The sequence below is a fragment of the Cynoglossus semilaevis genome, chromosome 13, assembly GCF_000523025.1.
Source record: "Cynoglossus semilaevis isolate Cse_v1.0 chromosome 13, Cse_v1.0, whole genome shotgun sequence".
Classification (NCBI taxonomy): Eukaryota; Metazoa; Chordata; class Actinopteri; order Pleuronectiformes; family Cynoglossidae; genus Cynoglossus; species Cynoglossus semilaevis.
The window spans coordinates 13,030,034-13,042,843 of record NC_024319.1 but is presented as its reverse complement, the minus strand read 5'-3'; the positions used below and the strand labels follow the sequence as shown (position 1 = coordinate 13,042,843).

The window sequence follows — 12,810 nt, the reverse complement described above, 5'->3', positions numbered from 1 at the left end:
GTTATCCATAACAAGAAGAGTCTCAAAGAAACACCCACTGAGGAAAGTTACGTTGTGTCATCAACCCCCTCCCACCACCCCCTTCTTCCCCACCCCTCAAAAACTCACCACAGTTAGGAAAAAGTGAAGGCTTGGTGTCAAGTGTTCTCAACTATTTATCATGTGTTCACATGAAAAGAAGCCCTGGCTTTAAACAACAAAAAAGCCAAAAACAAGAGTGGAAAACATGAGGGGAAAGCAAGGGAATGTGGCGTGATGCTTTCAGTTATTCATGCATTCACTCAGTGATTTTAAAGACTAGAGACGGGGAAAGAAATGGAGAAATGAAACGGTCTTTCACAGTGAGCTAATTTTTGGATTTCAAATGTTTGGCTCCTGGAGCCAAGAAAACCCCAAACCCCCACTACTGTGGGTCCCTTAAAAGTAAAAGGTGCACATACACACAGGCACGCACACACACCAAAGAGCTTTCTCAACTCCAAACACATTCTGATTTCTTAGTGCTCACTCACACACAGACACACACATCCAAGCCTGTTAGCACACACATTACAGGGAGGCCTTCCATAAATAAGCATAAATCAAATAAAAAGAGCAGCACAATGCATTACAGCTGGGCCATTTCAAATAAGTCCAGGAAGAGCTGCTGATGCCAATCCAGCAGCCTTCCAATGACAGGGCCAACAGCTGTCTGCCATACCCGACTGAACTGCACTGCCGGCAGGAGAAATGTGGTTCCTCGCTCCCTTTTCAGAGAGTCTGGGTTGTGGAAGTCCAACCAAGCACAACAAGGCCTACTGCACTGAGGAGCAGATGTGAAGCGAAAGGAAAAAGAAAATGACTTGCAGAAGAGAAAGTGACATGGGAACGTGATAGTCGCTTTGGATATTGATCTGACGCTGCAACCACAGAGACCAATCAATTTCAGTCAGGTCTATGCTCTTCTGTTTTTTATATGCAGTAATTATCTCTGAGTAATTACTCATACTGGCTAAGCTTAAATTAACATTCTTTTTAAGCTGAACCTATGGCAGTCCATCACATGTTACTAGTTATGTACACACTGCTCTAAACTCACAGCTGCCACTAAAGCGTCCCTGTTCATCCATAACGTTTTCTTTTAAGACGGTGGACCACGTTCTTTAGCTTTGACTGAACAGCAAAACTACTGTCTGTTACTAACAAAGTAATGATACCCAGGTATTTATCTGTCTTACTGGGGTTGTTGTTAACAGCTAGACAAATTATATTTAAAGAAGCTAGTGAGCAATGTTATTTAGTAGAAAAATCACTTTAGTCTTTATATTACAGTATTCACTACAGTTATATACAGTACATGTCACAGGGGATATTATTATATACCTATTTGTCAGGTAATTGTCTTCAGAACGTAACTGATTAAGAAACTCTTAATGAATAATTAGCAGTATCTGCTTTCCCCTATCTGCAACTTGACTGACCAATAGCGCTGTACTGTGGGGCCAGGTGTGAGGGGTCTTCAGAACGTAACTGATTAAGAAACTTATGGAAGGGTTATGGAAGCACTGGACTTCAGTATTTTTTTAAATCTTCCTTCAGCACTACATGTAATGTTGAAAGTGAAGGTCCAGCCAAGTCAGTTTGGTCAGACTGATTTCAGACGGCAGGTTTGGCCACATAAACACACAAACACAGACGCACACACACAAAATTATACGGGCTAACAATAAAGATGCTATATTACATGACTGGGTTAGTTTGCAAAACATTTGCAGGGCTTGCTTCTCCAAAGAATTGTCATGTGCAGATCAGGAGGCCTGGTCTGAGTGCAGTAGTGAAAACTGGAGCATGAACAGAGGCTTCCACAGTCATTCATAAATACACACAGATGAAAGATGGGGAATCATGCAACTTGTGAGTGTTCCTGTGCCTTTATCTAGAGAGGGTTTATATGAGAGCTTCACAAAAATGACACACTGTTGAGTGTATGAGGTAATGCTCTGTATGTGTGTGTATATGTGTGTGCGTACAGACGTCTGCTCCCGCATGTGTTCACTGAAATTCAGTAAAGTTATATTTCCAAGATCAAAGCAAACAGTCTCTCACTCAGCCACACACACACACACCGTACACACATGCTCTGTGTGTGGCTGTACACTGCACCTACTAACTCCATCCTCCTATAGTTTCCCCACATCCAGCCTGCACACATGAATTTACGACAGACAGAAATTCATATTTGAGACACATTTAGTGCACGACAAGAACACATGAGCTTTGATGTGACTACCATTCAATTAAACGTGGATTTGCCTTCAAATTATGTTGGAAACAGAAATAGGAAAAAAACAAGTCAGAAAGATAGCGGCATAACTGAAACTTTCTGACTGACTTTCTTGTTTGTTAATGTGTTTTAATTTGTTTGTTTTTTTTCCAGTGTAAGAACAGCTGCAACGAGTGGCTTATTGCCCTGTTAATTTCTCACCCCTAAACACTTAGCTGCAGGAAGTCACAGTTTTGCAAGAAAATAATCAAAGAGAGTAGATATGGTAACAGTTGCATTTGTGAGAACCTCCTACATAATCAAAACTATGTTCTAAACATTACAAAAATAAATGTAGGTCTCATTTCTACAAATTCCGTTGTTTATGCCATAAAATAATCCGTTTCATATCATGGAAAATCTAATGGAATGCCACAAAGAGTCAGTGGTGGAGGCCAGTTGGAGAGGTGATGCCAATGTCTGTAGCTTTAATGGATTTGCTGATTTTAATTGTATTATTGACTTAATCTGACTGTGATGATAATCAGATCAATCAAAGCCTGTGGTGTAACTTTACTGTTTAGAATGTTGTCTGCAGTTCAAAGTTATGCAATATTTATCCAGCAGTTATCCCTGATCTGTTTTTAGGTGCTGTAAAGGCGTAGAAATTGCACAACACCAAGTTTCCAGATTTATCCTTCTGATCCGCTGTTGCTGCTTGTGTGTAGGTGGCTCCGGTCAATGATCCTGTAATTACTAATAAGACACGAGAGTCAAGGATTTTCATAGCTAAAATTTTCCGAGCTAAAAATGGAACAAACATTGCAATCCAGCCCAGCATTTCTGCTGCTCATGAGAACTCGCATATCTCCACACTGACACCTGAAACAGAACGGCTGGATGCCAGTTTGGCTTTGAACCTCGAGTTCCGACCTAAAGCACTAATAATCCAACACATTCCTTTACTCTCTTAAAACAAACACAGCCGTTAATATCACAGGTGTGCTGTTGCATGTTCTACAATTGTGTGAAAAAATAAAAAAATTAAAATGGAGACAGACTCTCTGAACTGCAGTCGTTTAGTGGCAGAAAAACCACCCAAAAAGGAACATCAAGGGTGAGAAGGATTATTAGGAATCTTTTTTTGGGAACAAACAGGAGATGAAATTCTTACTGACAGTAAGCTTTAGCACCAGTTTGCACTCGGCATTGACAGACCAATCGTGACGCAAGCATGAGTTTTTGTCCTATCTTTTCCAACAGACCCAGCTTCCTGTCCAGTCAGACTTTCATGTAGCCTGAAGAATTTTAAAACTCAAACATAGGCCAGCAGGGTTTTGACAATAAAGTGTTTAAAACAAACTGTCCAAAACTGCACGTTCCCACAAGTGGCTGTGCAAATTAGAACGTAAGACCAAGTGTGAGGTCTCTTTTGTTCTGCGGAGGGTGGAGCCAAACTGGCAGCAGTCCTGAAGGAGCTGCTGTCTTACAGAAATTGGTATTCACTTATTGCCCCCCTCAAGGTAGAATGTTGCACAGAGGAGGGAACAAAAGAGGAGAGGAGAGGAAAGGACAGAAGAGATGTTTTCATCAAAGACAAAAGCTAATAATGACTCATCACATAATCACAATGGGTCCTCCCAGCTTTGCAAGACAAAAGAAGAAACAGAAGAAAAATAAGAACTACTAGAAGGGGTCTTCAAACTTCAGCAAATACTTAGGGCTGCACCAGTAAATTTTGTTGTTGCAAATGTGCTGCTACATCTTTAAACATTGTATCTTTGTCACAGTTATTAGGCCAATCAAATATTTACCAAGAGAAAAGTCATTATGTTGAGAGTTCAAGATGACCGAAACAAAAAACACAGCACATAGAAGCAGAAAACTGAGCGAATATAATTAGTTTAAAAGGATCAGTTTTCAACAGTTTTTCAGTGGTTTTTCAGTAAGGTTTTAAATGCTGCAGTTAGGTAACAGTCACACTATCCAGACCTCAGGTCATTTAGCAGTAAAATCCCCTTAAATGTTATTCTTTTATCACTGAAGTTATAGGAACTTCACAGTGTGTCTCTAAAAAAACAAAGTTCACTCCATTTTGTTTTCTCACAAACCTAATTGGATGTGGCCAATTCAATAGAGACAAAACAAGCAAATGTGATTATGTCACTGTGAGAGCTAAATGAAAAACAATCATGTTTCATTTCCACAGTGTCAATTATCATTATGCTTTCATCAAAACATCACTACACAGTGTACAAAAGCCTTTGTGTTCCTCACTCTCTCTCAGATAAACCTCAAAAAGTTTCACCAAAGCAAACACGGCAACACTTCCTTGTTTACATTTGCATTTTCATGAAAACCATACAAGGTAAGATGATGAAGCGCATTGTTTACTGTCAGCCTGTATCAGAAGAATGAGGCAGAGGCGGGATCGTCCTGCCAGCAACTGTGAGCTCGTGTTTCAACAAAGTATACAAGTGGATGATTTGTATAAATACAGATGTAATTCTAATGACTACTTAGAAGTGACTCAGGATTGTCTGACTGACCTGAGGGTTGGAGCACTTGATGTGAACGGGCTGGAGATCAACGTGGAGGCAGACCACAAATGAGTGCCTTCCTTCAGAACAGCTTTGTGGCTTATGGGATGTGACAGCCAGCGTGGAGGTGCAGCCCATAGGCTCCAGTAGGCTGAGACTTCGCTGCTGCCCCAGTAGTGTGTAGACGCTGAACTGACTTAGGCTAATAGTCCAGGGGAAGGCATCACCTGTGGGTGTATAATTATGATAAAAATTATCAATAAAATGTCTACAAGAATGAACGAGGTTAACGGAAAAAAAAAGCAATTGAAAAAACATTTAGGTGATGATGTGATTGACACAAGTCTGAGAAAAAAAACACAATAGTAAAGAAAGAACAAGACTAAAATTTTAAATTCCCCTTATATTGGTCCCTTAGACATTTCAAGATGTTACATTAATAAAGATTACATTATTATTTTCATCATTATTATTATTTTTAGTAGTAAAAGAGTCAAGGATATAGCAGTAGTATAACGAATACATTTCTTGTTTTCAAATTTCTAAACAATGAAGATTAGATTGAAAAAAGCTAAATTAGAAAAATATTATATACAGTAAACCCTTGTTTTTCGCGGGGGTTACGTTCCAAAAAGAACCCGTGATAGGCAAAGAGGACAAAGAACGAACAAACCATTTTACAGTCTCAACCATTTGTTTCACAAATAAAGTAAAATAAAAGTACTTTAGAAACGTTTCAACAAATAACTTCTGTAATGTACTGTCAAATAATAATTTTAATCATCAACGTGAACAGAAGGCTTCAAATTGCGGAGATTAGCACCGCCCACCGTGAACGGGAGAAAATTAAAAATGATTAATCCCTGCCGCAGGTCCTTTTGCCGGTCCAGAGCGTTTTGTCGACATTATGGGGTTTGATAAACTCGAAATTGCAAGAGAATTTGCACGTACGTAATGTCAATTTGGCAAGCTGTTTTACGTACGTGTACATATTAAACCGCAACGTTATTGGCGCACAGGCAGAGAAGAAGCGGAGTGACTTTTTAGCCAATCAGAATGCAGAACACAATGCACGATGCAAATACGTGAAGTAGAGAAACCGTGAAAAGTAAACCGCGTTATAGCAAGGGATGACTGTATTCATATATTTGATGTTACAGAAATTTACCTTCTAAGCTAAGAGCTACAAAGCAGCATGTAAACCAAAAGACTTTCAACTGTAAATTAAACAGAATATGCCACCCTGCTAGCACTTGAGTTTGCTAATTTGACAGTTCTGCCAGAGTCATCTTACAGGGAAACTTATGTGCTAGTACTGAGCCAAGAAGAGTATATTTCCCTTGCACCATGGGAAGGGTCGCTTTGATCCAGGGCATTTCAAACAGAGGGATGAGGAGCATTTCAAAGTGTAGGAATGAATTAGTAAAAGCTCGGGTTGTTAAGTTAAACGGCAACATTGACAAGGCCGGTGATGTCACTGTTTTTGCTTGTCATTTCTCTTTCTCCGTTTGGTTTTGAAATTTGCATGCCCAATGCTGATGTCATTGAAGTGTTAAGAAAAATAAAACAGGGCCCATCATTTTTTTTTCCTGAAGAAAAAACAGCACTGTTCAACAACCAGAGTGTTGCTTATATTAACTTTACCAGGTGTGCAAACCACATGTGTGAGATCAATTGCTCAAAGTCCTTCTACTTAAGTTTGTTTGTCTTTTGTCACTGCAAATGAGTAGTAGTGGGTCAAAGGTTTGTGTGGCGTTGAGAAGGCTGTAATGATGATAAATTTACATTCTGGAGAACTTTACTGTTATGAAACCATTTATATTAATTATTAATAAAAACAAATGTAATGGTAATAATACATGTGTCCACCCCCTTGTTCCACCTGTGATCTTTGGACACCAGGTCTGTTTGTACTTTGCCTTGTGTGTGTTGTTGATACATTCTGATCGCTGTATTATCATTTTTTAGATACATAATGAAAGTCTACCTTCTTCCAAGATAGGTTTGGAGACCTCAAAGGGAAGTTCCTGCAACGGTTCCATGTACTTATGACCAGCACTTAGGACGCTGATCTGGGGCAGGCAGATGACCAGAGTTGCAGGCATGGAGGCCTGGTTGTGGTACCAGCTACGGACGGTGCTGGGAATGTCACCAGAGACGATAGTGCTCGGAGAGGGAAGGCTGTCATTAGGCAGGAACACACAGCAAGACTGCAGCTCCAACTGGAAAGGAAAAAGAGACATAAGAAATCATGTTGATCAATCCAGTGTAACATGATCAGTCAGCAGCCACCTGCGCCAGGCTCGGATCAGTTTCAGTGAGCTGAGGGACTGGTGCGCCTGAAGTCTGAGACAACATTTGACAACTTGGGCTGCAATGGAACAGAGTTTAGGAAAAAATGTGCACACATGCTTGGTGTTGCTTGAAATACAAAACACAAAAGGTGTAATAATCCCTCACATATAAAAAAAATAAAAAATCAACAAAACTTGAAGAACATAATGAACTGAATGTGTGACAGATGTTGTATTTTCTCTATAATGAGTTTTAGGATCAGCGTTTTTTAAGGCAGAATTTGAGACCTCAGATGCCAATTTAAATGCCATGTGGAATTCCAAATTTAGGAAACAGAAAACCTTTTACAGCTTGTGGGGATTTTGACAGTTAAATCTTTAGCTTAAATCAATTTAAGCTTTTTTTTTTTGTACAAAAGTGGAGCCATTCCAGCTGCGTGTAGCATGTTGTATTACACACAGTTCACTTCACATATACCTGTGTAAAACGGCATAATTTACAAGCCATTAGGTCAATAACCAGTAGCTGGGAGTGTTAAACATGTCTGAGCCTGAGTGTGTGTGTGTGAGAATGGGTGTGTGCGTGTGTGTATTCAAGTGTCTTTTCTTTATACTGGGGCTTCGTTGATTTAAAAGAGCAGTTAACAGAAAGGACAGGAGTACAAGGTCCAAGGGGCAGACAGCAGGTGTTGCCAAAATCCATGTGTATGTGTGTGTGTGTGTGTGTGTGTGTGTGTGTTTATGTGTGTGTGTGTTTTTCCACAAGTTCCATTACATTTGCATAAATACTTCTGCAGACTTCTGCAAATATCGCACAAATGTTGAAGACCTCTCATGGGCCTACATACAGATCAGTTGTTCTGGCTTTCACTGGAGAACCAAAGAGAACGCAGTGAGGAGACTGGGAGCAGGAGCAGAAGAAGGGAGAGATACAGTTACACATTCATCTCCTGCTGTTTCCTCTTCTGATTACTCTTCAAAGAAGGGTTTGAAATATGAAGGCTTTTGCACACTGACACTTAAGGCTTTGGCCTTTAAAAGAGCTGGCACGTAGGAAGAAAACCCGCCGACGCCGCCTGCTATGCTGCTGATCTTAGAAAAGTTCAAGCTGTAAAGCAAGCAGACATACGGAAACCACCAAGTTTAACCCTGTGACTTTGGTCTGCACCTCCTCTACTTCCCTCCCACTGGCTAATGTCCTCCCATTGGACTATTAAGTTGGTTATGCATTATATCTTCTTCCATTTGAGATGTTTGTGAACGTAATAATAACAACCAATTATAATTTTAGTAATTTGGAATAGATGTGAGAAAGATTATAAGCTCAGGCTCATAGATTTTACTTGGTATTTTCTAGATTTTGAGAAAAAAATTGTGAAAAAAATGTATGAATGTAAAATGTATATATGAAAAGTAAATTATGCAAACCTCCTTAAATAAGTCTGGTATGGTGAAAAAGAAGGACAAAAAGGATTTTTTTACTACTAATAATAATAATTTTTGAACACATTAACTGAACATAAAATGTATACTTGAAGCCCAAGAACTTTTTATTTTTAATCAAACATTTGCTGATGATTGACTGTTGCGTGTCTCGTTATCAACGACAAAAACTACACTTACTTAAAAAAATGTTGATTCTTATTCGATGTCTCTGAGTTACCTTTATTGGTCAACCACTACACTTTAGTCATACATTTACCAAACAACCATTGCAATATACTCCAGCTGGGTGTCACAGAAAAGTAAAAGCCCCATTCTTTTAAACATCTTTTTTAACTATTTTAAACTTATTGTGCAGCACTGTGACCCACTAAAGCAAATCAATAGTTTGGTTGTTCTTTGGTCCATTTTCTAAAGAATGATTCATGGGCAGGTTATGCAATGAGAGCATTCATTTACAACTACATCTGGGAAAATAAAAATGGAAACTTACAGCACAAGTTATGACCACAATTGCTTTGTCGAGAATGTGTACAATAAAAGCTAATGCAATCCCCCCCAATGGTGTTTGCTTAGGACTTTATAATGTGTTGCTGTTATTCCACATGGCAACACGAAAAACCAAGGATGATGTCAAGTGCATGGTAGTTACGAGAGTGCCACATCACCCGCTGCAATGCTAACAATAAATCAGATAACATTTCACAGATGACAACAGAGGAAAATTAAACAAAAAAAACAAAAAAAACAAAACCGAATGGCATTTACTGGACTTGGAGACGGCTGTTTCTCTGTGTTTACACCACGGTACAAATGATTTAAACGCCTCACAGGGCCTCTGTAAGTGAAACGCCACGTCAATCCTGAAGCTGGGTGACAAAAACTATTCTCAGTCCATAACTGTAATAATCGCTACGATTTTTTTTTTTGGCAGCATCTATAAATCCTGCAATGTCACAGAGTATAATTACATTTTTAAGAAAATCACTGGAGTGGTGGAGAGTGAGTGAAAAAGTAAAACAGAATATTAATAACAATGTGTATCTCACACACCGCTGAGCAGAGCCACAGATGTGTAGCTCAATCCAAAACACAGTGTTTGCTAAAATAGGGATGACGGCACAGAAGCACAGGGGAAATAGTGCAACACTGAACAGATGAATAACTGTATTGGTCATTAAATTTATTGCCAGGTTCTGGATTAAATCATGCTGATGTCTGTGTGGCCAGAAAATCCATGGAGTTATTTTTTTTTGTTCTATTGTAAAACGTACTCACTTCAGGAGGCAGTTACAGGTTGATGATGTTTCCATGACAAACATGGCAAACACATAAGATTGAAATGTAGAAAAAAGCAAACAGAGAGACAATGCTTCTGTAAGCCCTGTGAAATTGGTCTTTTTGTTTTATTCTGATAATAGGTGATGTTAGATTTTTTTTTTTTTTGCTTTTAAATAAGGATATGAGTTAACTGGAAAGCAGAAACACTGTCCTACTCTGCTCTCTATTAAAGTTGAGTAATCTATAAAATTATTACAGCATAGAATCCTTGTTCCATTTGCTATGGCATAGCCTTCTGGGTGGAACAAAAACTGGTAACAAGGGAGACTACAGTATGTACCTCGGCCATGTGTAGAAAAGTTTCCTTTGCTGCACCCAGAGTGCACGCCATGTATGAACTCTTTTTTTAATTTCATAGCTGCAGTGAGGAGCTAATCCACAGTGAACTCTGCATGAGACTGAGTACACAGCAGAGTTCAACCTGACTGCCACCCAAATAAATCCACGTTCACCGACATGCTGCCCTCCACCGTGGAATAATGCTGCCTTTACAGTCAGAGGAAACTGCTGCTTATTTGAAGTGTGAAAAAAACCAGGATGATGAATTTCAGATATTCAAGTGATATATATTGACAGGGAGCACTGTTGTAGGAGAATGGAGTTTGAAAAAAACAAAAACAAACAATAATCCGTCATGTGTAGTTCTATGCTAACTCTTAGAGCAGGTCACAGTGGTTAACCTCAGAGAACTACCCCTGGATCACCCTCTGTGAGCTGCAACAGTCTTTCTCTCTCTGAGACACAGACACAAACACACACACATAGACACACAAAGGTTTTGGTGTTTTATAAGTGCTTCACACAAAGCGTTGGCCTGGTCCTATCTGTCACCATTACAAATAAATGTCTATTTTTAATAACAAATTTATATAAATACGATTAAAAACTCTTATCTTAACTCTGAATTAAAATTCACTTCAAAACGCTCTCTTCCTCTATAGGATCCACAAAATGTCCCCAGAAGAACAGTAATGCTACAACCACAGAACTTTTCCAAAACAAAGTCCACACAAATATAGCTATACCTGCACCACACCACCCCACAAACACACACATCCATTCTCTGATGAAGAGCAACAGGGGGAGCATTAGCCAGAAACCAGAAGGCCAAACCCAAACAGTCCAGTTATGGAATCACAGACAACAATTCTCGCCGTAGTCTTTAATGCGTTTGTACTTTGTGCCTTTTGTGACTGTTCTGTACCTGACAGTGACTGTGCATTGACACAGGGTGGAGAGAAGAGGGAATTAAATGTGTGTGGTAAATGGTTGCATACACAGCAAGAAGTAAAAGAAAGCACACACAAGGAAAGAAAACTCTGTAGTCATAGGTCAAAGCGGAAAGTGAGACTGTGTGCTTAATGTCACAACTTCAGGTGTAAAAGTTCAGGTTGTGTTTGGTATTCCACAAAATTGTGTTTAACAAGCCTGTAACAGGCCAATAAACACAGCACTGGAAGCAGTTAGACTGTGTGACAATGTCCCCTGACTGCAGGCTGACGGACATGCCAGCTTTGTGTATACTGTGTGTGTGTGTATACTTGTCCCCCCACCCCTTTTTTAGACCGTTTTTGGTATGAATACCTTGTCAGGACCCGTTGACCTCAAAAAGACCAAAACCTGGTCTTAATTACTGGGAAACTCAATTTTTAGGCTCTGGTTAAAGTTATAGCTAAGATGTAAATTGCGGTTTGGTTAAAGTTAGTCCAGACGTTTCAAATTAGTGGCCTGTAGACCACATGTGACCAGCCAATCAATTTTCTACAGCCCCTGCTCTACAGATATGACCTGCACCTCTCCTGCTGTTAAGTGACTAAGTGACAGTAGGTAAGTCATATTAACCAATCAGAGACCAAGTACAGACATTAACGCAGTCATTGTCCTAGGAAATACACAGCTTAGAGAATCACGTCCACAAATGAATACACCTCACCTCTTGAGCCACTCCAGCTAATTAACAGGTAATTAGGCTCAGATTAGATGAGAAGACAGCACACTTCTTGTTAAGATAGAAAAAAAAATGTCATTGGTTGAGTCTAATGCAAAAGGTTAGTGCATACTCAGGCAGCTTTAAAGTGATTTTCCTATTTTTTCCTAGTTTTTTTTAACTAATTCCCTCAGAGCCACAGTGGCTTGGCTGAATCTAAAGAAGAGCTACCAGGTGTTTGGCAATACGAATTGAAGAGGAAATAAAAACACAAGAGTGTAGAGTTTATATTTAGACATTCTATTCATATTAGCTTATTAGGCCACTCTATGTGGATGCAGTTGATGTCCAGATTATTATTTTATACCCAGACATAAACTAGTTAATAGAAGGTTTAAGAATAATGCTTTTTGTAGAATTTAATGGTGGTCAGTGCAGGGAGAGAAATAAAGAAAGAGAGACAGAGAGCGCAGGAGAGAGAGTCTCACAGTTTAAATATGGAACCACAGAGGGGAAACCTTGGATACGTTTTTGAGGTTAACCACAGTGACCTGCTGTTTGAGGTAGCACAGAGGGAATGCATGCACACTGTTGAGTACAGGACAGTGCAGGAAAATGACAGCTATGTTCTGTGACACAGTTTTCAGGCAAACGTACAGATGTTATTTTCTACTGATGCTACACAAAACTTGGCTCGATGAACCCAACTCTAATTTTTAATTCAAAAAAGCGTAGTGGAAATCTATTTTCTGTTGGGGTAAACCCCACCAAAAGGCATTTTCCTTAGAAAAGGAACACTCTTCGGATCAAAAATAGAAACGGGTAAAAATAATATCTGAGAAACCAGAGGTTTAATTGCCATGTGGAATAACTATTACGCAATTTTACCCTCTGTGGGTTTTAGGGTAATATGGAATACAACTGCAGCTATGGATGACAAATGATGGTCTTTGGACATGGTTCAGGCACAAGAAACACAGGATTGTTCAGCATTTTCTTTTTTTAAATTTAGCTTCTTTTATT

At 39.3% G+C, this 12,810-nt stretch overlaps 1 protein-coding gene across 5 annotated transcripts in view; it reads right to left on the bottom strand.

Annotated features, from left to right (window-relative positions):
• vps13b (vacuolar protein sorting 13 homolog B) overlaps window positions 1-12,810 on the bottom strand; it is a 285,627-nt gene that overhangs the window by 140,465 nt on the left and 132,352 nt on the right. For all 5 annotated transcript variants that reach the window (XR_003051507.1, XM_008323736.3, XM_025061607.1 and 2 more), the window contains 2 exons: window positions 6,770-7,004; window positions 4,792-5,009 (listed from right to left, as the gene is read on the bottom strand). Coding sequence is in view for 4 of the 5 variants with exons in the window: in XM_008323736.3 (XP_008321958.1) it covers window positions 4,792-5,009; window positions 6,770-7,004 (453 nt within the window). In the remaining variant the exon portion in view is untranslated. The remainder of the gene's footprint in view (window positions 1-4,791; window positions 5,010-6,769; window positions 7,005-12,810) is intronic.